General features: G+C 54.1%; 8 protein-coding genes across 8 annotated transcripts; 4 read left to right on the top strand and 4 right to left on the bottom strand.

Annotated features, from left to right (window-relative positions):
- Positions 1–290: 290 nt before the first annotated feature.
- BDZ83DRAFT_552937 (uncharacterized protein) lies at positions 291–1,893 on the bottom strand (the record flags this gene model as incomplete). The annotated part of the gene is made up of 2 exons (XM_060503502.1): positions 291–1,332; positions 1,544–1,893. Coding segments are annotated over 2 exons (1,392 nt in total), but the record flags the coding sequence as incomplete, so codon positions are not given.
- Positions 1,894–3,231: 1,338 nt separating this feature from the next.
- Positions 3,232–3,738, top strand: BDZ83DRAFT_720236 (uncharacterized protein; the record flags this gene model as incomplete). The annotated part of the gene is made up of 1 exon (XM_060512258.1): positions 3,232–3,738. The coding sequence occupies one exon, from the start codon at positions 3,232–3,234 to the stop codon at positions 3,736–3,738; it is 507 nt and encodes a 168-aa protein (XP_060364057.1).
- A 177-nt stretch (positions 3,739–3,915) lies between these two features.
- On the bottom strand, positions 3,916–7,607 carry BDZ83DRAFT_579518 (ATPase; the record flags this gene model as incomplete). The annotated part of the gene is made up of 2 exons (XM_060505248.1): positions 3,916–7,434; positions 7,491–7,607. 2 exons carry the CDS (start codon positions 7,605–7,607, stop codon positions 3,916–3,918), a joined length of 3,636 nt encoding a protein of 1,211 aa, XP_060364056.1.
- A 430-nt stretch (positions 7,608–8,037) lies between these two features.
- Positions 8,038–11,253, top strand: BDZ83DRAFT_701057 (DNA replication licensing factor MCM7). The gene is made up of 5 exons (XM_060511440.1): positions 8,038–8,318; positions 8,388–8,632; positions 8,688–8,812; positions 8,866–10,813; positions 10,885–11,253. The coding sequence occupies exons 1-5, from the start codon at positions 8,270–8,272 to the stop codon at positions 10,954–10,956; spliced, it is 2,439 nt and encodes an 812-aa protein (XP_060364055.1). The 5' UTR covers positions 8,038–8,269; the 3' UTR covers positions 10,957–11,253.
- A 212-nt stretch (positions 11,254–11,465) lies between these two features.
- On the bottom strand, positions 11,466–12,971 carry BDZ83DRAFT_652568 (mitochondrial ribosomal death-associated protein 3-domain-containing protein; the record flags this gene model as incomplete). Its single annotated transcript, XM_060510534.1, has 2 exons — positions 11,466–12,256; positions 12,326–12,971. 2 exons carry the CDS (start codon positions 12,969–12,971, stop codon positions 11,466–11,468), a joined length of 1,437 nt encoding a protein of 478 aa, XP_060364054.1.
- Positions 12,972–13,500: 529 nt separating this feature from the next.
- BDZ83DRAFT_579603 (ribosome biogenesis regulatory protein) lies at positions 13,501–14,094 on the top strand (the record flags this gene model as incomplete). The annotated part of the gene is made up of 1 exon (XM_060505261.1): positions 13,501–14,094. One exon carries the CDS (start codon positions 13,501–13,503, stop codon positions 14,092–14,094), a length of 594 nt encoding a protein of 197 aa, XP_060364053.1.
- A 924-nt stretch (positions 14,095–15,018) lies between these two features.
- BDZ83DRAFT_579569 (RhoGAP domain-containing protein) lies at positions 15,019–17,372 on the bottom strand (the record flags this gene model as incomplete). Its single annotated transcript, XM_060505255.1, has 3 exons — positions 15,019–15,785; positions 15,844–16,620; positions 16,760–17,372. The coding sequence occupies 3 exons, from the start codon at positions 17,370–17,372 to the stop codon at positions 15,019–15,021; spliced, it is 2,157 nt and encodes a 718-aa protein (XP_060364052.1).
- A 6,079-nt stretch (positions 17,373–23,451) lies between these two features.
- BDZ83DRAFT_579564 (prenyltransferase and squalene oxidase) lies at positions 23,452–24,508 on the top strand (the record flags this gene model as incomplete). Its single annotated transcript, XM_060505254.1, has 2 exons — positions 23,452–23,824; positions 23,880–24,508. 2 exons carry the CDS (start codon positions 23,452–23,454, stop codon positions 24,506–24,508), a joined length of 1,002 nt encoding a protein of 333 aa, XP_060364051.1.
- Between the last annotated feature and the right edge of the window lie 2,563 nt (positions 24,509–27,071).

The following is a 27,071-nucleotide window of genomic DNA, read 5'->3' as shown; positions in this document are numbered from 1 at the left end:
CCCGGAGAGGCCTCTGTGGTTCGAGCTTCATCATCTTGGCCAACTACAGTCGTGGCTATGCTGTCTTCAGCGGCCTGTCCCTGTAGGGTTTCCCTCTCTTCTTCTTTCTGTTCAATATGTATCCTGCTCTCTACTGGTTCGTCTGGTTGACTTCCTTTGTTTGGGATCTCTTCGGCGTCGGATACGATCAGCCCTGATGTTGACTCCTGTTGGCCGTTCTGATTCCCTTCCTGCGGCTCCTCTTGGATCATGTTCTTATTTTCAACAAAATCATTCTGTGCTTCGAGATCTTGAGGTACTTCTTGATTCTCTGTTTCTTTCTCAGTAGTCACGATGACGACATTTATCGCACCTGGAACGGTCGTTACTGATGGCTCCTCTGCTTCTGTCGATACCGACCAATTCAACGTCGAAATCGTGCTCTCCGCTGGATCTGCCTTGGGGCAGTTGGCCCTGAACCCAGCCAAGTCACCATAAGCGCTGATTATTCTGCCCTTCAATAACTCATTAAACCTCTGAGCTAGGTCGAGGCGGCTGACGACTCGCGGTAGTTTCCATGACGGGTATAGCCTCCCATGGCACCGGGACGTGTAGAACGTCTTCTCGGCTTTAATGAAAGCGTTGCAGAGGTAGCACGCGTCTTTGCTGGATCGGATGACTCTAGGAGGAAGGTCTGAATGGCGGCTCTTGAGATGATAGTGGTATATTAGCTGAACCTCGGCGTGAACCTTTGCGCTCTTCAATGTGTTGCTAGTCTTGTTCTCGAAGACATGCTTGACGTCCTTGGAAGGCGAATGTGCATTCTTCCAAATGCTTCTGAGTTTCCGGTCGGGCAGGGCCTTGATTTCGTTCCTTGACAAAGCCTTGTTCAATTCTGGGTATCTTGAACCCTCCGAGACTCGTTCGTAAGCCCCTGGTTCTGAGGACGCAAGGTTGACGATCACTACTTCCACACGTCTTGCGATGTGGTATTTCTTGGCGGTCCGATAAATATGTCGAGCTATCTCTCTATAGCGCGCGATCTTGGGGATCATGTTGCAGAGACTCGTTTTCAAGCCTGGATCCATTGTGGTATGAGGAATCATGTGAACAAGTTGCTCAAACTGGCCGACTCGCGAAAGCTGGAAAACTTCCTCGACCAATGGCTGTAATGCAAGTGACTTCTGGTAACTTTTCCACTTCCTTAGTGATTGCGTAACGTTGTGAGCTCTTTTCAAGAGCTCTTTCAATGAATCTCTGAAGGTTCGCAAAGAAGATAAATGCAGTCGGTCTTTGAAGTAGGCATCGAACGTTGTCAGTAGCCTTTCGATAGAATGCCGCTGCCTCGTTGGCCTAAGATGTGCTCTCGGCTTCCCTTCTTCTGTACCTTCTTCAATTCCGCTCTCTTCCGGAATATTGATCCGCATGCGCTTCAGAATCCGCGTATAGCACATCGCCACAACTTCTCTAAAAACCGAATCCTCAATCTCGGACCCTCGGTTCTCGAAGTCTATCAACCATCGAATCAGCTTTTGATTCTGCTCGAAGAAGGCACATTTCTAACTTGCCATCGAGGCCCTCCAACTGCGAAAAGATTTGTTCGAAGCCACGCCTGATTTGCTTCAAAACGCCCTCACCATCTCTCGGGCTTTCTTTGTTCACAGCTACCACAACCTCCAGCTGTTGGGACTTTGTTAGTTCTTCGATGTAAACGGCGGGAATGAAGTCCGGATTTCCATCAATGCTGGCCAAGAACGCGAGTGCGCCGCAGAGACTCCTCTCCCTACAGAATGGGAGCATTCTCTCCTCTTCTTCGGCCGGTTGTGGGACTGGTCTGTTGGGCTCGGACATGTGCTGGAGCTTGTTCAGGAGGAACAAGAGCGATATGTTCTCGGCGCAAGCAACGGCCGCATCATCAGCGTCAGCTTGAGCGTCGTTGGGCCTACTCATCGTGGTTTGAAGGCTTTCTCATTGTGAAGCGATCGCGAGGGGGGTATTAGCTTCAATGACCGGTACCTGACGAGCACGTTATGACTCAAAAGTGTTGAAGTTGCGGCATCCATAATGTAGAGCCTTGCGCACGGCAGGAGCCCAAGGCTTCTTGTATGGGCGAGCAGTGGTAATCTAGAACGGAACCCAGCGTGTGCAGTAAGTCACCTTAGCAACTTAATGGTTATGTATGCTGCATACCAAAATGTATGAGATGAGGTGTTCTGATATGACACAAACGAATCAGCAACAGTTGCATCCCTCCCTTCTTCCAAGATTCTGCAGGAGGCCAACCAGACCGCGGTCCAATGGTGAGGTGTGCTTTCCAATAGACAAACGACCCGAAAACCTTCTGCATCTCGTCATTTTAGATATCTGGAAGGCATGAAAAGATGACATGACACAATCATATAGAAGAACTCATCGACATTCGTATCACGGCGATGAACTAGCATGCCGGAGGTCGCTCAATGAAGAAATCTACTACATCCCCCGTATCCGCATCCGCATCCGGGTCCGAGACCCACTGGTTCGTCCCGCGTGGGACTACGCAGCTCCGCCGAGCCCCATAATGCCCAAGACACACAAGACACTTGGAAAAACACCGATCGTAGTCACAACCATTGGCGCCACTTGAGGGCCGGCTGCATTTCTGTGCATATGGGATTTGGGAATGGCATTCCCCTGAGGTTGAATTTAGCTTCTCACACCCGAGTCGCTAGGCTCATAATCCTTTGTCCTCATCCACCGATTCCGGATCTCCCGCGTCTGCGGGGAACCATCCTCACGGGCGCTGGCTCCATGACTGGCCTGAGGAAACAATACGGGGGAAACAAAAAAAGACTGGATTAAGTAAAGAAAACACCCCATCATGCAGTGGGCACCTGTTCTCCGAACGCCCGTATTCGGGTCCGTGGGACGCAAATGGGAGGCTTCGTCTGATACATCAACTGTATCACATGCAGCTCCTAGAGAGCGGCCTCTCAATTTGACGCATGAGGGCAAGCTCGGGAGGGCGGCATCATCGTCTTCAAATTTGAGTTTCTTTGTCTGGGGCATATACCTTGTCATTTCAGCTGCGGGTTCCTTTCTCACACTACGCATCTTCACCGCGTATTCAGACTTCAATCTCATTCTGACAGAATATACCTCATCGCCCTCATCAGTATACCTAAATCTCAAGACATCGTAGACTGCAAATTCATTTTGACATTCAACCCCAAGACATCAAAACTCCATCACCAAACACAACACCTCGCAAAAATGTTGAACACCACAGTAACCGTAACACACACCTCCCCCATCCCCTCAACCCTCTCTCGCGAAGACGCCCTAGCCCTCATCCACGACGCGGAGCACCACATCAAATGCGACCCCAACATGAAGGACTACACGGCCCGCACGCCCGCCATCCCGCCCACCGTCCCGAAAGACATTGACCCCGTCGCCGCGACGCAGTGCTTCTCCGTCACCGACAGCGTGCCCTCGATGCTGCCCAAGGCCATCTGGAGCGGCGACGCCGTCAGCGACTACGATTTCACGTTTACGAAAGACGGCAGCTTCGTCCGCACGAGCTGCCCTCTCAGCGTGCTGCTCGAGACGCGCTGGCGCGTAAAGGATGCCGAGGGGGCGGAGGGTGAGGGCGCGTTGGAGCTGGAGGAGGTTGTTGAGATTCGGTGCTCGAGGCTCTTGGCTGGGGTTGTCAAGTCGCAGTGCGAGACGAATTGGAAGGATTTCCACAAGAAGATTCTGCAAGGAAAGGCGGCTTGATTTTGTTTCAAAGACGAGCTAGTGTAAGAAAGATGATATGTCCATAAGTAATGCACAGAAGCAACTCGCGGTAGACGGCAGACGTGGATATGTAGCACAGATAGATTCACTTGTGAACAGTGTCTGATTTTGAGAGGTGTACTTTCAATTGTACGGTAATGTGACTTTCTTGATATCTCACATCAAACTGCTTCGCCCACCAATTTCCATGCTTCCCTGGCCATCCTTCATCTCACCACTTCGACCGACAACAAATTCCCGGTAGATTCTCTGCAGTCTGGCCCGCTCTTGCGTGCTGATACTCGATCTGGTGTTTTCCAGGGCCTTCATTAAGTGCTCCAGCTTGACCACGACCTCCTTGTCGTTGACCGGTTTGCCATCCCCTTCTGGGCGTTGAGATTGCTTGACCCTCTTACGGGCAAGTTTGATGCTCTCCAATTTAGCGAGGATTGCGGCGTTTTCCACGAGTTCTTGCTGCCGGCTGATCGGCTTCGCGGCAGGTGCAGCGTCTTGACCGTAACGGAACTGTACGAAGCTGGGGACAGAGCCTTGGGAAGACGACTTGCCATTGACCTTGCCGTTCGTTGTGGGGGCGTGACTGACATCGTCTAGAACATCATGGATCGCCTCTAACTGCGAGTTGGACACAAGAGCCTGGAGATCAGCACCGGAAAAGCCTTCGGTTCTCCGTGCGAGATCAGTCCACGCGTCATCGGACTCTGTCAACTCCTCGCCGAGCTTGACCTTGCTGGAAAGGGATTTTAGAATGTCGACTCTGTCTTCCAGCAGCGGCATGTCGCAGAGCAAAGATTTGTCCAGTCGTCCTGGACGGAGAAGAGCAGGGTCGATCAAGTCTGGCCTGGATGTTGCTGCCAGCACGTAGACACCGGAAAGACCTTCCGCTCCGTCCATCTGCGTAAGAAGCTGGTTCACTACTCTGTCTGTGACACCAGTAGAGTCGTGGCCACGCTTGGGGGCTATAGAGTCAAACTCATCAAAGAATAAAACACACGGCATCGCAGCCGACGCGCGTTCAAAGAGATCGCGGACACTCTTTTCAGACGCTCCGATGTACTTGTTGAGGATCTCAGGTCCCTTGACGCTGATGAAGTTCAGGCCGCATTCTCCAGCAACGGCGCTTGCAAGTAGGGTCTTGCCACAACCTGGGTATCCATACAACAGCAGGCCGGACCGTAATCGCAGGGGGCACTGCTCAAAGATTGGTGCGTACTTCGTTGGGTACTGCAAAGTCTCCAGGAGAACCTTGCGAGTTTCTTGCAGACCGCCGATGGAGCTGAATGTGGTGGTTGAGTGTTGCAGAGACACACTTCTCAGCGAGGCAGGCGTGAACCCCTTGAGAGCATTGTCGAAGTCGACGCGACTCAGATGTACCGCACCTCCCTCGCTATCCGTATCGTTGACAGACCTGATAATGGCTTCATTCCTTGCTCTCGCCACAAGTAAGGTGATGTCTCCTGGCATGTAGCCATCGATGAGACCAGCAACGTCCAAGAAATCCAAGTCGGGGCTGATGACGAACCCTCCACTGGTGCCATTGTGGTTCTCGCGGCTGCCTTGGCTGCCGGCATCCATCCATGCGCTATCCTCCCCTCCGGCGCTTCCGTCAGCCGTGGGTGGACGGCTACCGTTCTGCGGTGGCCGTGGAAAGTCCTCCGCGGAGATAGCATCTCTTCTGACAATGCTTTCCATGACCTTTCGTCTCGCTTCCTTATTCGGCGCCTTCAAATCAACAATTTCGCGGACGACATGGCCCCCAATGATGACACTGTTCAAAGAATCTTTACCCTCCGCAACAGCCAAAAGGACTACTCCAGTATCCACATTGCAGTACTGGCGTACCATGGAACCAATGATTTCGCTAATCTGGCGGCTTCGACCGTTGTCATTGCCCACTTGTAATTCGGTTTCCACAGGGCACAGCTTGTCGAGATCGTCCAAAACTACGAGTGCCTTGCCTCCTAGCCTAGCACCCCAGCTGGCTGACATAAATACTTGGGTCAGGGTATCCTTTATGGTGGCAATTCGAGTCTCGTCATTGACGAGCTTCCGGCATGGGAAGTAAGTCGTATGGAATAAAAGATCTCTCCCAAGTTCCTGCGCCAGAGACCTGGCAACTGCGGTCTTGCCAGAACCCATAGCACCAGTCAGGAGAGTCGAGGAAAGGTGCGAAAGGTGGCTTCGAAGGTCTTGAAGGAGCTTATCAATGCCTACTAGCTGTCCGTCATAGGACGGCTGTAACTCGGCGATGCTGTCATCGTTCATCCATGACGGTCGAGGAACTGGGTCTCGAATATCGACGGGGATTTTCTCGCTTAGGCCCAAGACCCATCTCGTTGATGATCTGAGCGGATCACTGTTAATGGCTGGCGGATCGAACTTGATTACTCCTCCTTCCCATCCTTGAGGAGCCTCGAGGCCTTCGAAAAGGCCAATTACTGATCCATCTGTCAAAGGTCCAGTGATAAGAGGGGCGACGTCCTTGCGAGCGTACAATTGCCTAAATTGCTTGGCTGCCTCCTCTTTACCGGCCTTGGACTCGCCCCCGAACTTCAAGCCATCCGAAGACCTTTTGGAAGCGGCAAATGGTTGGACTATCAACTTTGTAACAGCATCCAGCGGCCATTGTTGCGGCGCCGGCTCGATCTTGACAATCCCTCCAACGGATCCTGTAAAGCCCAAAGTTGCACACAAAGCCGGGGACAGGGCAGTAGTCTTGCTGTCGGGTGGATCGTCCCAAGCGCGTAGATGTGCGACAACCTTTGTAGCTACTTTCGATGTGCTTGCTGATTGTTCGGCATCTTGCGGTTTCTGGGTAGAACTTGCTTGTGGTGTAGGTCGCAGAATATTGACCGAAACATAGTTCACCCCTCGGAAGTCTTTAGTGTATAGAATGTCGCGGTCTACCCAAACGCTGAAATCCTGGGTAGTCAAGTCCTCGTCGAACCACTCCCCGCAAGCCGAATGGGCGATACCACGCAGACAGAGGGCAGGCTTGCGATCTTCCCGCGCACTACGCCGCCTGACTGTGCTTGCGCCGCTGCGCTTGGACTTGGAAGTGCTCGCCACACTACGATTCTCTCCTAGGGAGTGTGCTGTCTTGGCCCGAACCTTTGGCGCAACAATAACTTCAGCGTCGGGGGATATTTTGACAAAAGGGACTTCGGCGCCAGGGGCGGGATCGAGAGAAACTACTTTGACGTTTGCTGTCGATGTTGGCGAGAGGTGTAGGGTCAAGGCATGAGGAGCGACCAATGAGCCAGAGCTGGAAGTAAACGCGGGGTTCGGCAAAGCTCGTACTTGGGAGAGGAGGTTGAGTTCGAGGAAGGTCGCATGCAGCTCAATCATTTCCCAGTCTTCCGGAGTCAGTGGCTCAATGTTGATCGTGTGCGCAACGGGCGGATCGACGTGTATTGAAGCCGTCACCTTTTGTCCGTCGGTAAGGCCAAGGGTGTTGGCCAACGTCGCGTCGATTTCGACCTGCGCCACTTCCTGGTCGCGCCCCGAAGCGCCTGGTCTACCTCCATTGATGCCATCGCGCCCGACTATGGGTGCAACCTTGCGCTTACTCGGCATGCCCGTCCATCCGACGAAGACGGATCTTTGTTGTGATGCGCCGGACCCGGAGGTGCCCGCAGGGGGTCGGTAACTGAGTTCAACAACGACATTTTGTGCAGGCTGTAGGAGATTCTATCAGAAGAAGACCCATTGACAATGGGTGACTAGAGACCTACTGTGTTGACGTTCACGAGGAGTGAGACCAGCGATGCGGGGAGATTGACAAGACAGTTCTTGAGGTGGGCGAGGGAGATCTCCGCCGAAGTCGACTGCGCATTGCGCCGGGACGACATGACTGCTGCAATTGAGTGTCTAGAGGTCCATGTGAAGAGGCAGAGGAAGAGAGCGACAGACTCTGCGACGAGAGCACTAGGCAATGACTACAGATATCGTTGCGGAGAGTCACCGGAGCTGGAGCTATTGGAGCTGGAGATGGGAGTTCAGCCGAAAGTGACCCTGGCATGTGCCGACGCCGAGGCATTCCCGGCATGGGAAAGCCACCTCCACCCCCATTGGGTCCGAACACGGGGTAGCTGCAGGCGGTACGTACTCTGAGATTACTGCAGGTGCATCCAAACACCTCAGCTTGCGCCTCAGGAAGCAGCTAAAAGTACGACAGTCAGGTACCTGCAATGTGTGGCTAGAAATCAATTAAACCCTGTGGCTCAACGCGTCCCCCTTTCCTGACCGCGACGCGTTTCCTGCGTGTCGCCCGGCCAATTTCTGAACCCCTGGTCGCATTGATCTCACATTCGATTCTTCCCAGCCCCCCACCCGGCGCCAAATAATCTTCAATCCGATAGTAGCAGAACCACACAGTCCACACTCCCCGCGGTTGTCGCAGAGACCAAGCGAAGCAATCTCATCACCGCATCATTGCTGTCGAACACACGATTCGTACCGCAAGACTGAAGGAAACCAACCCCACAGCCGAGATCGCACAGATTCTGTCAAGATGGCGCTCCGTCAGTTCAAGGCGCCAGTAGCGTACGAAGCGCAGCAGAGTATGCTCAACCCTTTGATGATCTTGGCTGCTCGCGCACCGCCAACATGACCGTGCTGACCTGCAATAGATGCACTTGAATCCTTCCTCACAGACTTCAAGGCGTCCCCCGAGCAAACGATTTCGCATGCCCTGGGAAATATCACGATAGACGAGGATGACTTTAGCGACGATGAGGTGATGGAGGATGACGAGACACGCGGCACCCGTCGCCAGGCCAGGAGTCCGCCTGGCCCAAAATACAAGGTCATGATGCAGAAGCTGGCAGACCGCAAAATTGATGAGGTCTTGATTGACCTGGACGACTTGGCGAGTGTGAGTTGCACTGGCTCTCCATATGAAGCCCATGGATTGAGACTGACTTCCGCAGTTCGAATCATCCCTCGGCGATGAACTCCAGCTTGTAAACTCTATCGAGATCAACACCAAACACTATGTCGAGCTTATGTCCAGAGCGGTCGACAAGCTTATGCCTCAACCCAGCGAAGATGTCACGTACGTTTCCCCGTCACCTGTCGCCCAGGGGCAACATGGCTAACAATCTATAGTTTCAAGGATGATGTGCTGGATGTTCTCATGGAGCGGAGAAAACAGAGAAACGACATCCTGCAAAGGCAGGCTACTGAGCCTGTTGACGGCCAGCTGCCCGACCCCAGCATTGCCGAGGACAAGTTCCCCGCCGAGCTCACGCGCCGGTATACCCTCGCTTTCAAGCCCCGATCCGAGACTCCCTCCCACCCCGCCAAGGCACTCGCCGTCCGAGAGGTCAAGGGCGAGCAATTGGGCCATCTCATCACCATCCGAGCCATTGCCACACGAGTTTCCGACGTCAAGCCCATCGTACAAGTCAGCGCATACACGTGCGATCGCTGCGGTTGTGAAATCTTCCAGCCCGTTAACGACAAGTCATATGGTCCCCTGACCGTATGCCCGTCCGAGGACTGTAAGACAAATCAAGCCAAGGGCCAACTGCACCCTTCTTCAAGAGCATCAAAGTTTTTGCCATTCCAGGAGGTCAAGGTCCAGGAGCTGGCTGAACAGGTGCCCATTGGCCAGATCCCTAGAACTCTGACCGTTTTGTGTTACGGCACCTCCGTTCGCAAGGTGAACCCCGGTGACGTTGTCGACATTTCTGGCATCTTCCTCCCCACACCCTACACCGGCTTCAAGGCAATGAAGGCCGGTCTCTTGACCGATACTTACGTGGAGGCACACCATATCGTTCAGCACAAGAAGGCCTACTCTGAGATGATTGTCGACCCTGCTCTGGTTCGTCGCATCGACCAGTACAGACAGTCTGGCCAAGTCTACGAACTTCTCGCCAAGTCCATCGCCCCCGAAATCTTCGGTCACCTTGACGTCAAGAAGGCTCTCCTTCTTCTACTCATTGGTGGTGTGACAAAGGAGGTCAAGGACGGCATGAAGATTCGTGGTGACCTGAACATTTGCCTCATGGGTGACCCTGGTGTGGCCAAGTCGCAATTGCTCAAGTACATCTCAAAGGTCGCCCCTCGTGGTGTCTACACCTCTGGTCGTGGTTCAAGTGGTGTCGGTTTGACGGCTGCTGTTATGCGAGACCCTGTCACTGATGAGATGGTCCTTGAAGGCGGTGCCCTCGTCCTGGCCGACAACGGTATCTGCTGTATCGATGAATTCGACAAGATGGATGACAACGACCGCACCGCCATCCACGAGGTCATGGAACAGCAGACCATCTCCATCTCCAAGGCCGGCATCTCCACCACCCTCAACGCCCGCACCTCGATTCTCGCCGCCGCTAACCCTATCTACGGCCGCTACAACCCCCGCATCTCCCCCGTTGAGAACATTAACCTTCCCGCCGCCCTTCTGTCTCGTTTCGATATCATCTTCCTTCTCCTCGACTCACCGACACGCGAATCCGATGCCCAGCTCGCCAAGCACGTCACCTACGTCCACATGCACCAGCGCCACCCGGACATCGGCACCGACTCGGTTGTCTTCTCTCCCCACGAAGTCCGCTCCTACGTCGCTCAGGCCCGCACGTACCGACCCGTCGTCCCCGCCTCCGTCTCCGAGTACATTGGCAAGACGTATGTTCGCATGCGTGGCCAGCAAAAGCGCGCCGAGAAGAAGGGCGAGCAATTCACCCACACCACCCCACGTACCCTCCTCGGTGTTGTCCGTCTCGCGCAGGCTCTCGCTCGCCTGCGCTTCAGCAACGAGGTCACCCACGACGACGTCGACGAAGCCCTGCGCCTCGTCGAGGCCTCCAAGGAGAGTCTCGCGGCCGAGCAGGCCGCCAACGGACGCCAGCGCCTCAACGCCAGTAGCAGGATCTACAACCTCGTCAAGACTCTTGCCGACAGCGGCGCCTGCCGCGCCGACGACGCCGAGGATGACGACGAGGAGCTCGGTGTCGAGCTCAGTCTTCGCAAGGTCAAGGAGCGTGTCATTGCAAAGGGGTTCACTGAGGACCAGTGGCTTGCGGCTCTGGAGGAGTACAATGAGCTTGATGTAAGTTTCTTGCGCCAATTATTATTATCCCCTTTCATTTTTGGAAACAATGCTAACAATGTATCACATAGGTCTGGCAAACGGCTGGAAATGGTACGAGGCTGGTCTTCATCACCTCCAACGGCGCAGAGAGGGACGAATGAGAATTTTGAGTGGGCATGTGGGGGCAGTAGTCTTGTCGCGCGGCGGTGGTTAGCTCAAATCTTGTGTTGTTTTCTCATAGCTTGCTTCGTAAAAAAGAAGCATTTGGGACTTGGCGTTTGGTTTCACATGATTGAAGAAGAAGAAGAAGAGCGTAAAGGAGAGACATTCTGGCGGAGCACTCTCGAGTGGACTAGCTGTCCAGTCCCGTACGAAATGAAAACAAAAGATAATGAACAATCAGCATCACATGTGTCTCTCGTTTCCACATGGGACTGATACTGGCTTGATTTCGCACTTTCTCTGGTATTGCAAACATTGTTGTGATAGATTGGAATTCCCATGAACTTTGGATGATATGGTTGTATAATACAAAATTTTGTTATCCCCCCCTTCTACAGGCAGGCATCTCTTGGTACACTAGTACATGGATACACGTTCTCTCTCTTTACACCAGTTTCCTCTCTTCCCCTCAGACTGCTCCCCTTGGACAGAACAAAGAATCTCGTTTTTAGTACTGCAACACGCGCGTGTTGAGCAAGCTAGCCCGCTCCAGCTCGCCGAGGACACCACCGCCAGCAAGAGTCCACTTCTCCGCGACGGACGACTCGTCGATGCGCGAGCGCATGAGGCCGCTGGCGGCCCAGTACTCCATGACGGCGCGGGCCTCCTGGCGGCTGATGCCGCTGACGTCAAGGGTCTCGACGCCGCGGACGGCCTCGTAGACGCGGTCGTCGTAGCCCTTGAGGTAAGGGTCGGGCGTGGGGACGAACTGGTCCGCGGCGGCGGCGGCGGACTGCGCGAGGGCGAGCTCCATGGACGGGGAGCGGGGCGCGTTGCTGCGCGAGGTGGCGGCGATGACGGCGCCGCCGTTGGCGAGCGGGGTCTTGCCGGCGAGGGCGTCGGCGAAGAGGCGGACGAGGGTGAGGTCGTGGGCGTGGACGAGGTTGTAGGCCGGGTCGCGGTAGGCCGAGATCTTCATGATGTGGGAGAGGCCGTCGAGGGCGAGGAGGACGGGGGGGCCCGTGGGGTTGGTGGTGAGCTCGTGCCAGAGGGTCTGGAAGGCGGGCCAGGCGAACTCGGGCTCCTTTGCGGCAGTGGCGATGTCGAGGAGGGTGCCGTCCTTGGGGACGTGGAGGAGCTCGGGGTACTCCTTTGAGATCTTGTACTGCTCCAGAACGGGGCCGCTGGTCTTGACGATGGTCTGGAGGAGGTTGAAGGTGTAGGTGGGCTGGTAGAACTGGAGGGGCTTGGTGTTGGGCACGGGGCTGTAATCCGCGTTGGAGTTGGTGAGATCTTGGCCTGGTTTACTTGGTTAGTGACGGACGCTTTTCAAGAAGTCCTCGAGTTGTTGGAGGAGAGGGTAAGTACCTTCGGGGATGTTAATGACCACCCAGTTGTTCATCAGTGAGTGAGCCATGGCCTGCAGCAATAGCATGCTCTTTCCTGCAATCTTGCCGCCCGTCAACGCCAATCTCAACGTCTGCTTCTCCTTGACGGCAGCATCCAGCCGGCTCGCGAGCTTGACAGTCTCCTCCCTAACCAGCATATGCGGTCTCCTGAACAGGCCCCAGTTCTGCGTCGTCTTGAACGCCTCGAGCGTCCGGAGCTGGTCGACCAGCTTATCCGGCAGGCCGACGACGGACCCCTTGCTCTCCGCCGCGGCGAGCGTCTCGTTGGTGATCTCCTTGAGGCCCTCGACGGCCAGGGCGTTGTTGTTGCTCAGCGTGATGCGCTTGCGGAACGCCTTTCTCTCGCCAGGAGCCGGCTTCTTGACCCTGACGTTGTCCCTCTTCTTCTTGGAGTTCTGGTTGATCTTGCCGCGACGGATGTGCTTTCCGATCATCTTGAGGGTGCGCGGGGCGGCGTCGGCCGATGATGTCGAAAAGAGGGCCGCAGAGGCGCCGGCATATGCGGTGATAACGGGGACGATGCGCTGCGAGAGGATTCGGGGGGCTGTTGCTGCGGCGATCGTGGGCCTGGTGAGGCACCGCGCGCAGTTCGCTGCGGAGGCCATTGTGTGCGATTGCCGGTGGAAGGAAAGGACGCCGGTTTCCTGGGTGGATTATTGGTAGGGTGGGTATCCGCTCTGGTTTATTTTGATGCCATTCGAATGGGTGCCGGCTAGCGTTTTCGTTTTCCGTCCGACGCAGCTTCGCCCTTGGAGTCTTGCTGCTTCGTCGTGCGATTGGAAAGCTCTCCCCAAAAAATTCGATGGTAAATTCTCGGGACGTTAAAGCCACACCCCCTGGTAGCACACAACGAACGGGGGAACAAGGTGTAGCGGCCAATTTGCAGTGTTGATTGGCTGCATCAATCCCCGGCGTGGCGGTGTCAGTTGTTCCGATTCTTATCGCTATCGCCCGTCGAAATTTCCTAAACCCAGCCAGCCAAAGGAAAAAAAAGTTCTAGAGTATCCCACCCTACCTAATTGCGCAACCGCCCGGACAAGACAACTACCACGTTTAACCCATTCGAAGGAGGGAACCAAGCGCAAAACACTGAAAGAATTTCATCCCGATTTTGCGACACAACACACACAAAAAATGGCGCTCCCCATCTCGCGCCCCAAGCTGCCCGTCGCAGTGAACAAGCCGACGCCCTACAACTTCGACCTCGGCCTGCTCCTGGCCAACGACCCCAACCCCCTCGAGCTCGACAAGTCCGCCATCGAAGACTCCCTCGCCGCCACCGCCCGCGACGGCGCCCAGGCCCTCATCAACCAGCTCCTCACCACCTGCCCCCTCCAGAGCACCCCCGAGGGCGTCCTCCTCTCCCTCCCGGACCCCTCGACCCCTCTCCCGCGCGAGAAGCCCGTGCCGGTGGCCAAGGAGCCCACCAAATGGGAGCGCTTCGCCGCCAAGCGCGGCATCAAGCCCAAGACGCGCGAGCAGCGCCGCAACCTCGTCTTTGACGAGGACACCAAGGAGTGGCGCGCCAAGTGGGGGTACAAGGGCATGAACAAGAAGGGCGAGGACGACTGGCTCGTCGAGGTCGATCCCAAGGAGGAGGCGAAGCGCAAGGAGGGCACCACCTGGCAGGGCGACAAGCGGAGGGAAAGAAAGGAGAGGATCAAGCGCAACGAGAGAAAAATGAGAAAGAACCAGCGCGAGGCCGGCGAGAAGCGGGAGAAGCGGTAAAGCAGAGGAGTGAGAGGAAAGGCTTGGGATGCGGAATATGTAATGCTTCGGGTTTCGGCACATGGTTACGGCGTTCATATGGTGGTAAAAATCATTCTTGGCATCTTTTTGTCCAAAGGAAGAGGGCACTGGTATCTCAAAAGCAAATGGAAGCGCTTTGTGGCCCACGATTCGGCCCGCTACAACTCACGTTACCACGAGCCGTCAGTTTTGCTGTGAACTCGCCCTCCGATTTTATTTTGCAAAATGGGGGAGCATATGACGTGGCTGTCGCCGCGCGCATCCCCTTTGTCCTACATACAAGAGTCCTATATTGTACAGAGATTCCACCAACCCCTGCAGTCATGTTGTTCGTGGCCCTATGAATCGTCGCCCGTCCCCCATTTAGCATCTCGTGAATGCTCCTCGCTCGCCCAATTCCTACGATGCTACTAAAGACCAAACCACGCTATATCCGCGGCACCTCACCAAAGCAAATGAAGGAAGAAAAAATTAGGTACCCAAACCTAGAGCTACTACTGGTGATTGCCACTCTTAATGTAGCTCTGGTTGACAAGAACCTGCATGTCGATGAGAGCTCGGCCATTGCAGTTTCCTGAAAACAGTAAAATCGACGGCTTTTGTGATACGGTTCGATGCCCTGGGGGTATACCAAATAGCATAATGCTGTGTCGCAAATGAAGAGGCACCCGGTCTGTGGTTCAAAGTCATCCGTTCATGCCATGACTTTTGGTGGCATCCGATGTAGGCTTGGCACAGGACCGGGGCTGGGAGAGACGCTCGGAGGAGGAAGAACGGAAGTCGTCAGTGGCGTGATGTCGTCAGTGATGTTGTTGTTGGTGATGCTGAAGTGTTCCCTATACACACGAGTTCCGCCTGGGTATTCGAGGAAGAAAGAAACTAAAGGAGACTCAAAATGGTGTTTTAGAAACCGAGTGGTGAAAGAGGTTTGATGGGTGACAAGGGCCGCAAGTCATTCGAGCCCCGCGGCTCACGGCCACTGTCAATCGTCAGCGTCGTACCCATTGTCGAGTTGGATGCGACGCTGCCGTTTGACTCAGAAAGTTGGAGGGGCTTTTTTTTTAGCCGTCTGTCTTTCTCCTTGGTCTGCTGCTCGGTGACAGCGCTGGACTGCTTACTGCTTTCCGAAGACGATCCCGCCCGGTCGTCCAATGTAGTAGGAGTGTGCTCTTCCTGCGCTACGGGGGCTGCAGGCTCCTCGCTCGTCTCACGAGAGGGCTTGCGCGGTTCCGAGAGGCCTTTTGGGGGTGGCTGATCGAACAGTTGATATTCCTGCTCAATGAACTTTGCCTCGTTCTTGCAGCCCTTCCAGCAGTCGCGCCAGTCACAGACCAAGAATCTGAAACAGAATGCGTCAATCTTCATGCATGGCTGGAAGCAAATGCAGAGGTTCCTGAAGTCCATCTTGTTCTTGTCGGAGTGCGCCAGGAGCAAACTGAGGTGGCAGGTGATTGCGAAAAGAAGGTAGTAGTTGAATGGCGAGAGGTTCGACAGCTCTTCGACCAATAGTGGGGGCACAGTTTCGTAACCGGCGCATTCTCTCGCAACTCGTTCCTGAGCCGCCTTCGGAAATAGCTCATCGGGAAGCTCTCTTAGCCAAGCCTTGAGCATGGAGCCTATAATATTGATATCGTAGAGGTCCGGCTGCTCGAAGAGGTTTACATCGTACTCTAGAGAGAGACGGTTAGCTAGGCACTAGCTTTGCGTGCGCATTTATAATGAACAAACCTTCGTCAAACTTCCTCTGCCATTTCTTGATTTGCGGTCCGCTGCCAGGCACACGGTACAAGCCTTCCACATCACAGCCCTTATAGTTCAAGTAGTCGATCGCGCGCCATGGGAATGCGGGCATCCAAAACTCTGTCTTGTCTCTTGAATCCTCCAAGCGCTTCGAGATGCGCGTGCGACGCGTCTGCTCGACGAGAGGCAGATTGATTGTCTTGAGCGTATAGTGCTCATCGTCGATGACAGGCTCCCTCTCTGTCGTGCTTCCACTACGGCCACCCTTGCCGAATAACCGGTTGCTGATAATGTCTCTGCCACTCTTCAGTCCTCCGAAAAAGCCACCATTTTGTGAAGACGAGTTTTGCCGAGGATGGTGGTCTTTCTCCCTATGGTTGTCCCTGTGGCTCATTTCCCGGGGCGACGCGCGGTCTTCCGAGCGATTCCGCCCGGTAGAGTTCACCATCTCTCTGGCAGACCTTTCGGGTCCAGTGCTGGCGTTGTTGAGCGAGTGGTTACGGCTCGTCGAGGTATGCGACGGTTCGGGTTCGACAATTGTTACGGGCACCGGGCTAGGTTGCTTGTCTCGAGAGCTTGAGCCGTCTTTGTCGCGAAGCGACTTGCTGCGGCTCAGAAGACCAAATGGCTTCGATTTGGACTTCTTAGACGAGGAGGGTTGGGCGGGAGAAGTATCGTAGTCGGCAGCAGAGGCTAAAGACACGTCGGAGCGGGACGGCAGGGTGGGTGCGGGCTTTTGGACGGAGTGTTCAGCATAGGACGGATCTGCTGGTGAAATGGCATACGGGTCAGCGACTGAAGAAATGGTCTCACGATAGGCGAAACGGGGGATGGATCAGGTAGTGGGCCCCAGCTGCACAGGCAGTGGACACTGCGGTCTCAAGAAGGAAAGTTATCCTCGTACCTAAAGGTTGGGTGGGTTGGCTGCTCATGGGAGGAGCATTGTCGGGACCCCTCGACATACTTTCGCCTCTCGAGTCAGGGTACTGGATCGGGCTCTGTTGATGTTGCTGGTGCTGGCGCTGAGGGTGTGAGGGCGACTGCGCGGGGGAGACGAGAGAATGGGACGATTTGTTGGCAGACTTTGTGAAATTGAAGAAGAAGCCGGCGGCCTTGGAGGGTCTTCGGGATGGCTCGTTGGGGCGGTGCTGTTGTTGACGAGGGCTGATTGGGTTGTGCTGATGATGCTGGCGAGGGGGCGTGTCTTCGGAGGCGCGATGGAGGGCGGAGGAGATGGCTTGATACTGCTCGAGGTCGTCGTCGTCGTCGTCTTGGTCTTGAAAGTTTCGATGCTCGTCGGTCAACTGAAGAGACTGCTTGCCACTTGCGCTGGGCCTTTTCGGAGTGAACCTAAAGGGAGAGCGCGGAGATCTGGGAGAGGATTGCGATTTAGAGCCAGCGCTTGGAGGAACGGCAGAGGCGAGGGTTTCAGCAGAGCGTGGCACGTCTTCAGGCTGGTCGGAGGAGGCTTGAGATTCAGACAGCGTCAGCGGCTGTGGTGCATGCTTCCGACCCATGGTAGGAAATTAATAATGTGCCTCTCTCTTTTTTTTTTTTTTTTAATTCCCCGGGTAGCTGAATGAAATAGGAGATTTTGGGGGCCCGGTCAAGGATGATACCCAGAGGGCGCGGCGACACAGACAAGGCGGTGGTGGGCGGGCGGTTGATGGGTAGTGGCAGAGAGGCAGCGTAGGAGCTCCTCAATCAGGTCAGGGCCACCCAGCTTGGGGATCCGTACGGTACGAATCCAACAGCCCAGGGTAAGTAAGGTGGTGTACCGGTATCCGTGAGGTGAGGTAGATGAGGTGAGGCAGACTCCAGAGAGAGAGCACCAGGCCTGCATGGGCTACCTCAGGGCTCAAGCTGTATGAAGTGTTCGTAGTGGTACCCGTAGAGAGACTGTGTGTATGTACTGGTGCGGCGAGGAGAGAGAGTAGTGCGACGGGGGAGACAGGCACACACAGGGCACAGGACAGGATCAGAATCAGGATCGGGATGAGATGGGATAGGTTGAGATGGGACGGGCAAGGAGGCCCAGAAACGGTCCCTATCCTGATTCGTTCTCTGCCGCAGGAGGGCCAACTGTTTCGGTGCGCGCACTGGGACCAGATGGATCACGCATCTGTCGGGGATACCTATGAGGAGGTGGAAGGGGGTAAGTGCCAGATGGAGGAGACAGGCTAAGGAATGGAAATCTGTAGTAAGGTAGATGGGCGATTGGGGGAATAGAGATAGATCACCTAACCTAACATAACCTAAGGTGCGGGCGGGTGATGAAAGTGCGCAAAGTAGTGTAGAGAGGAAGAGGGATATGAAGGGTGAGAGAGTGAGTGACTGTGTGTGAGTGAATGAAAGGAGGGGTTGAGATGGTACCTGAGTGAGAGAGAGAGAGAGAGAGAGAGAGAGAGAGAGAGAGAGGGTGTGTGAGAGTGAAGGTAGGGAAGAAGGGGGGTAAGGTAAGGTGAGGTAAGGCTCCTTGAGATAAGTACAGTATGGCTACAAGGTGAAAGTAGCCCGTGTTGGAGAGACTGGGGCGTGTAAAAGGAGGATGATGCAACTATGGGATGGGCGTTGCAAGATGGGGGACGATTGAATCAAAGATACTGGCTTTGGCTTGACTTGCTCTGAGTTGTTCCCTATTGTGTTCTTGTATAAGAACGGCCAGGTGGCTGAAAAATGCTGGATGTGAAGGAAGTTTCAATCACTAGGTATTGAACATACCTTCAACAACGGGCAGAATGACTGAGGGGAAAGAAAGAAAGAAAGGAAGATAGAAGTTCGTACCTTGGCCAAGGATTGTTTGATGGGTACAAAGTTGCAAACTACCTACTCACAATTCCCCTACAGAGTGCCCGAGGTGAGGGGGAAGACCCTACCAACCTCAGAGGAAAGGCACGGCGCTTGCTTTCGTCGAGTTCCTGCCTGCAAGGAAAAGAGAGGAGACTCTGTGGAGTCACCAGGTGTTACCTCAGACAGTGGTGAGAGACGTCCGAAAAGAGGCGTATTTCCGCTGCCTCTGAGTGGATGGGAGAAGAGTAAGTACGGAGAACACAGCCAGAGGGGTGACTCGGGAAATCTGTCACTGGCAGGAAGGAGCCATGACCCGGTGTGGATCCGACCCTGAACGGGACCTGGCGGAGGAAGGCAAGAGGGCCGGGGTGGTGGTAACTGGTGACAGGCATCGCCTTCCATTCGAGTCTCGACACCCGGCGGAGAGCTTGGAGGCAAGAATGGGGGGTACGACGCGGCACGACAGGGAGAGAAGGCGCTCCGGTCGCAGTTGCCAGCTTGCCAATTGGTCTGTTGGTGTCAATCCCGACAGGCACCGGGTGAGAACGTTGGGCAGTTCGCTGTGGGGGGCCTCGGGCTGTGCTGAATGCTGATTCCTGAATGCCCTGGCCTTCTTGGGTTGGTTCTCTCTCCCAATGGCCTGACACCGCATCACACTTCATTTGCGGCTTACCTTGCTCCAACTAAACACTAACATCATTTGCGGCGCTAGTCACCGCCTCGTGTTGGCCATCCGCTACCTTACCTTGCCATATTCAACACGACATATCGGAATACCCTCATCTTGTTGCTCAACTCTCTTTGATTACCATGTCGCTCATGTCGGCCTCTACGGATACGGCGTGCGTGTCTACCCTGGTGCATGGATGCCGTAGGTACAGTGCCGGTTAGGCCTCATTTTGGCTCTGGCGATTGAAACCGATACATTCTTCAGTCTGCCTCCTTGCTCTATCCATTATCCCTCAGCACTGCAATTACCTCAAGCGGTCTTCTACCACCAAAGAGGTCCAAAGGCCCGTGGCTGCTTGCGGCCTAGTTGCGTCGACAGCCTTAGTCGACCGACAACGAACAAGGCCAACGGCTTGCCGCTTGCCAGTCTCATCCGCCAGTCGCTGCGCACAGATCGGAGTCCGGTTCTCCTGTAGTGTCGATTTGGGCAGCGCACGTCTGTTTGACATTGACATTGCTCAAGCTATTGGGAAGCCATACCTGCCAAGCACCATTCTGGATGAGCCGTCTGGGATCGCAGAGTCAGCCATGCACGCCTCGCCATCAGGTTACCTTCACAAGTGCCGTCTTTGTGGATTCGCGACAACCAACAAGTCGTTCATCAATAGCGGCCACCAGCTTGGGCGCATCGGTTGTACCAAAAAGGGAATACATATCCCAAATCTATCAGTGGTGTCTTCGTCCGTGTCACGATTCGTATTCGCAAGCGGTATACTAAGACTCAGCAACCAACACGACCTAGGCCAATGAAGTAAATTTATTCCGATAGCGATGACAGCGTCTGTTCTCTGCCTTTTGCAGATGATTCAAAAACATCAAGCGAAAAGGCATATCGCTGGGAGTCGGCTCCGTCGGTGTCCCATGCCAAGGCATTGAATTAATACCCTATTCAACTCGACCTTTCGAGGACATTGCCTACTGGACTGCCAGGCAGCCAGACTCTTGAAACACAGTCGTTTCTAGGATTGCCACGTTTTGTATCGCCTGCAATGTGAGCGACGCCAGGGGTGCTCACTGCTTGCAGCCGCCCATGTAAGCTTCAAGCGTTGCATTACCTCATGACACAGCTTGCGGACACCCCTTAGAAACGGCCGTCTTTCCAGTCGTCTATCTCGGGATACGTTGATTGGCAATACCAAGACGGTCAGTGCCTCCGCAGCAGTACGGCCGTCTGTGGTCCCGCCGCTCGGGCATCAAGCTGTGCGCCGTTATATGTCGTGATGACGGCACCTCCGAACTCCGATAGGCGCTCCGCAAGTTCAGGTGACTGACCACGAGCGGATTACCTCAAAGGTGAGGGAGGGGATGAAGCCTGAAGCAACCCGTACTATGGAGCACGACGTGGTCAGAACACCAGAAAGTGCACTCGCAAGACGAGGCTAGGCGTTGCCGACAGAAAACGGAGCAACAGACTGATCTGGCATGATGTGACAAGTCGCGACACAGCCAGCACGCTACCGATGCACTCTATGCGGTTCTTCTGCACGTTTAGACCCTTCCAGAGTGTTTGGAAGCCCGAGTCGAAGATCCCCTTACTCCGTCCAACGGTGAGCTCAGCTCGACTCGCTCGACTTACCTCCCTGGCCCGACAAAAAGACAAGAAGCTTGCCGGCTGCCCACTGATCTGACGGCAAGGAGTCGCGCTACTGCGCGTCCATCTGCAAAGCACAGGCAACACGAAGCCATCTAGCATATCATCGCCTCCCAAGTCGTAAGCCTCGGACTGGTTGGCAACCAACCAATGCACGTATCCTGGCTTTCGTTTCGAACCGAGCACGTCAAGTGTTGCCGCAACGTGCCGGCTCAAGCCTTATCTCAAAAGATTGTGCCGAAAACGTGCACTCTCTTTGGTCAGAGGGCTATTTTTGAGCAAAGTTATCCAGAGGGACGAGACGACGGGTCATGGCGCAGAAGAAGTAGAAACTCTGCCGAACTTTACGCTGGAGCTGTCGTCATTCTCACTCGTACCAAGTCGCGCAATGCCAATGAAGGTGGTCAGAGATCGTGAGAAAGGAAGCGTGTGCAAGGATTTAAGTATCATTCTCAGCCAGTATTCGGAAGTCGTTGTTCGCTATATGGCTTCTCGTGGAGAAGTGGCCTCGGCATCAACAACTGAAGACGGTTGGGATTACTTACGTTCGATACTAGGTACTCGCAGATTCACTTACCCAATGTGTCTTTGGCTCTACTTCCGCGGCACTATAATCAACTCCGAGCCCACGTCGTGTCGTCAACGGTCAAGTGCCTCGCGAACGGATAGCGGGTTCGGTATCTAAATATCAACGATGGGTTACCCACTTGCCGCGGCGATCTCTCTCGGTTACGAGTTGACAGACTCAAGCCTAGTTGAGGATACAGCTAGCTTGAGCCTTGTCGCAAAGCAGCTTTACAGCCATTACTTCCGTACACCAGTTCTGGAAACATGAGTGACAGGACATGAACGAAGTCTCCCAGAGCCTTACCATGGAAAGAATATAGCACTCTGCGTTCAGGGCCTACGAAGTAAGGTACTTGATCTCCGTCAACGGTGTCAAGGTTCGCACCGGCCTGACTTCTGATGTACACCAACGTGGTCCGAAAGGAGTTTAGTCCAGGCACACAACCGATCACTCTGAAACTCGGTAGTGTTTCTTCGACAAACGCTGGGAAAAGCCCCGCAAGTGTGGGCACAATGTGTAAATGTCACCAACGCCCCGAACGGTGTCCGGACGGGAAAGACCCAGAAAAGAGGGTTGGTACGCGCACATGGCAGCGTGGCAGCGTGGCAGCGTGGCTTCGCCTCCGTTGCTCCTGGCCGGGCACAAGCCTGGATGATGGCTCCAGGTCTCAATATGGAAGTGGCACGTATTTTGTACGGATACTGTGTTATGCCCGCGAGGACCCGTCTTTAGAGTCTGGATGCGCAGATTCGGGCCCAACAACGCTGCGTTCTTCCTCGGGAGAGCTGACTCTGGCCCACGCCATCTCAAAAGGGAGGGTGCCCGATATGTCATAGTTCGCCCGCCGGGCGTGAGGTTATTCGCAGGATCAAGCCTGCACCATTTTCTTCCCACTGCCCAGTCTCGGGCCCCCTTCCTACCTTTCTATGTATGTACCGTAACCCTTCTGAGCGGCGCTGGGTAATCCCGTCTGTACCTGCCATTTTTTTGATGATGGGTCTTGCGTAATCCTCATTCATCCAAGACGATATCGGGAAAGAGCGCTGTATTTATTCTTCCTTGTCGTCGATCCTAAAACTCAAAGTACGTTACTTCTCCGCCATCTCGCTACCTATCCAGGACAAGTACAAGATTTTACATTGATTGGACGGCAAGTTTCTGCAAGACGGAGTTTCAGCCACTATCAATAGCCGTCCCAAGCATCACTCTCCTCATTTTGTTATTCTTTACCACCACTCCTATTAGATGAGCTGCCATGAATGGATTCGAGAAGATGATGGGATCATGAAGAACAATCTGATCTACCTGCGGTGCTTTGCGACTTGTAAGTCTGCCTGGTAGACATGTAGTATGGTGCCAAGGATCCGGCCTAGTCCTATCTCATGATCACAAGTCGAAGACGAGCTTGGTTCTTGATTCTACCTCTCGGTTACCTACTAAGTTTCTACAACCTTTAAATCAAACTCCTGGTTGACATTTCAGCTAGCTGCATTGCAAATGGAGTACTCACCTGGATAAAGTGATGCTGTATCAATACATACAGTGAGCAAAGTTATCACTGAGCACCTCAGAGGGCGACCATAAATTTTCGGACTATCAAGACGTCACGGACGTCACCTTCGGCTCCGTTAGCATGGCGTTGGGTTACACACCTCGGTGAGGGCGGCGAGACCACCCCACACTGGATGGACTTCACGGCCCGGCAGTCGGCGGAACCTTGCGTAGCGGCCCTGCACCACCATTACCTAAGCGGACAACCTCACCTCTTCCATCCTCCCACGCCTGCCTAGGTATTACTGAAAAGGCCTGGTTCTGTTTGAATGTTTATGAAATTTTTACGATTTCTCATCGGCTAGGCAAACCGGGTGATCAGCTACCAAGAAAGGGATCAACACCGGAAAAAAAAAATCGCGGCGTCATGGCGGCCCAATTTGAGAACCTGCCAGACGAGCTCAAGCTGGCGACGGCGGCGCACGTCAAATACGTCCAGAGCCTGGACACCCGCAAAGACGAGTACGACTACTGGCTGACGGAGCACCTGCGCCTCAACGGCCTCTATTGGGGCCTGGTCGCGCTGCACCTGCTCGGCCACCCGGAGGCGCTCCCGCGGGACGAGACGATTGATTTCGTGCTCTCGTGTCAGCATGAGAGCGGGGGGTTCGGGGCCGCGCCGGGCCACGATGTGCATATGTTGTACACTGTTAGTGCTGTGCAGATTCTGGTCATGATTGATGCGCTGGATGAGTTGGAGGCGAGGGGTAAGGGTCAAGGGAAGGCGCAAGTTGGCAAGTGTAAGTTATTTAAACCACTCTCATCACTTCGCAGGTCTAACATATGTCATCTCAGTCATTGCGGATCTCCAGAACCGTGAAAGCGGTACATTTGTGGGAGACGAATGGGGCGAGGAGGACACGCGCTTCTTGTACGGCGCCTTCAACGCTCTCTCCCTCCTGGGCCTGCTCTCCCTCGTGGATGTCGACAAGGCCGTCGCGCACATTGTCGCCTGCACCAACTTTGACGGCGGCTACGGCGTCAGCCCGGGTGATGAGTCGCACTCGGGCCAAATCTTCACGTGCGTGGCGGCGCTCGCCATCGCGGGGCGTCTGGACCTCGTGGAGGCGGATAAGCTGGGCCGGTGGCTCAGCGAGCGGCAGGTTGCGGGCGGAGGCCTGAATGGCAGGCCGGAGAAGGACGAGGACGTGTGTTATAGCTGGTGGGTGCTGAGTAGTCTCGAGATCATCGGGCGGACGCACTGGATTGATCGGGGTAAGCTTGTTGCGTTTATTTTGAAGTGTCAGGATCAGGAGTTGGGGGGCATTTCGGATCGGCCGGGGAATACGGTCGATGTGTGGCATACGTGCTTTGGAATGACGGGGTTGAGTTTGTTGGGGTATCCGGGGACGGTGGAGGTTGATCCGGTGTATTGTATGCCGAAGCCGACGATTGATCGGGTGCTGGGGAGGAAGTCGTCGTGAGCTGTTGAGAGGGGATACAGGAAGGGTCAGTGGATGAAGCACGGCTTTTGGTCGAAGAACGCCTGGTTGTTTGATACAAACGTCCAATTACGGCTTGTGGACTTTCAACCTGCAATGGTAGTAGATATGGGGATACAGGGCGAGAGGGAAGCAATAGTGTCGGCTTCTTCCAGTCTGCGTGGTCTCATTCACGACTTGCTGTGAGATAATCCCTAGGACACTCCGAAGGCTCAGATACCCATGAGAACAACTTAATGATATATGAAGTAATCCATCATCAGCTTTCACATCGCAGTCAGGTTCTTTCCTGATGCATGTCTATCGTGCCTCTCGTGAAGCCATGAGCAGCTACTTTGTCCATGCTGCTTTAGTCCACACATTCTAGGGCTTGGTCACTTATCTGCTCCTCCTATTGAGCTATCCTTCTTGAACACACTCCCATTACTTCAAACAACGCAGCTTATTCTGTTCTACTATCACGGAGCATATGATTTGATCTCGCCAAACCCCCACGCACGAAAACCGAAGCTGGGTGCCCGGCCCGCTTCACTGGCTAGCCTAAGGTACTAAACCTTCATCTTGAAGCTTTGTAAGGTACCAGGACTTCTCTCACCGCCCGACCCTCATCCCATATCCTATTTCGGCATGAAAACACCCAGTCACGTGCACCGCGGTCGGTGTAGGCTTAGCTCCGTGGTGATGCCCTCCACTGCGGAAGACCACCCACCCGCTCACCGACCGGCCGCCCCACCACACGCGTCTGTCTGCCTTTCTCTCGTCTCTCACACTTCGCCCTCCACCACCATCACAACAAACCCAACGTTCTACCTCCACATCGTCGGAAGTCTCGATATCTTCAATCTCTTGGAGATTTCACCAACAACCACAACAATCCCTTGGACTTTGATCGTCTCATTTGGTCGCCGGTCCAGGCTTCCATTCCTCTCTGCTTTCGATTACAACACTGTCACAACACCTCCACCTCTCTCGAAATACACCCGTCTGTACAACACCGTCGCATCTGTATTTTTCTTCCCGTCCCAGAGTCGTCTGTACGACCATCATCAGATCGCCTTTGCCCTTTGCGAAATCCCTGTTCCAAGAACTGCTACTGGATCAACATCCTCATCCTTCGCTATTCATCAGGAGGATTTCATCAATCAACACATTCGCGTCGACAAGAAGCACTTGGACTACCCGGTTCTTCTTCTACACCCTTTTTCTTAAGGGAATTCGGGAACTAGGTACGTGGTGTTGTTTATCTTCTCGTCATAATCATCACCGACACCTTCTTTGGCTTTATTTTTAGCTTTCCCGTCTTTGTTTTCCCTTCACGCAATGCTTTTCAAATTGGTCACTCTTTTTGTCTCCTTCTGCTTCGAATCATTGTCTTTTGTCTTGGTTTCACTGCTATTGTTCTCCTGGGCAAGCCTCACCATCGAATATCATCCTCGTCACAGTCTACTTTTCATCAAGCAATTGCTTTCATCGCACTGCTTTCATCGTCCCAACCGTTCATTCCTCAGATGCTCCGTCCGTCCGAATAAGGCTCTCATCGCAAGTTTTCTGTTCTATTACTAGTCTTCATATACCATTTCCGTCTCTACACTTGAGCATCAGAAGATTCTTCACGACCTGGGAGAGACTGTCCATTCTGAGTGGTGCGTTCAGACACACTTGCAAGTGCACGTGCTTGAATCACATTCCCTGATTTTCTTTTGTTCATGTTGTGTCGAGTTCAAGAAGCGAGAGACACCTTCAAGTGTGCTCTAAGTTTGGCCTCTTTTCTTCAATACAGAGACAGCGAGTGCTCGTCTCTGCTCCTGCTTCAGGAGCTATGCTTGGGTCAAAAAACTCCCTCCAGTCCTGTTCAACCCAGAATGGCGAGAGCTGGCCTTTGATTTTGCTACTGTTATTCAAGTTGAGACGGCGAGTGCTAGTCATGTCCAAGGTCAGACGATGAGAGCCAGCCTCTGATCCCGTCAGTCTTGTTCAAGTTGAGACGGCAAGTGCCAGTCTTTGATCCCGCCTGTCTTGTTAAAGTTTGGACGGCGAGAGCTAGTCTCTGATCCAGCTTGAAATGAGACGGTGAGAACTGGCTTCTGATCCCGCCAGTCTTGTCCGACTTGGGACGGCGAGAGCTAGAATCTGATTCTGCCGTTCTTCTTGGACTTGAGACGGCGGGAGCTGCTCTTTGCTCTCGCCTATCCTGTCGACTTACAATGGCGAGAGCTATTCTCTGCTCCCGCCAGTTCTGTTCAATCAGGAATGGCGAGAGCCAGTCTCTGCTCTTGCCCTATTATTCCTATAGCTGAGGAAGGGCAACAGCCCTGGGATTTTTGTACTCGCACCAGTCTCCTCTTTTCTCTTCTCTTCTCTCTTCTCTGGAGCTCAAATCTTCCTCCATTCCTCTACAAACACACCGACAGCCTTGATCCACTCTTACTTACTTTTCAATACAGAAGCAATCTAGTTCCTTGGATTGGTGATACGATCTATTTACCAGAGCAGCAAGTCAGCAACATACGCCACTCCAGAGAGTCTTTTTTAGCTGTATTCAGGA

This window comes from Colletotrichum acutatum, assembly GCF_030867785.1.
Source record: "Colletotrichum acutatum strain CBS 112980 chromosome Unknown BDZ83scaffold_57, whole genome shotgun sequence".
NCBI classification, from domain to species: Eukaryota; Fungi; Ascomycota; class Sordariomycetes; order Glomerellales; family Glomerellaceae; genus Colletotrichum; species Colletotrichum acutatum.
The sequence above is the reverse complement of the archived record's forward strand: the minus strand, read 5'-3'. Positions and strand labels throughout refer to the sequence as shown.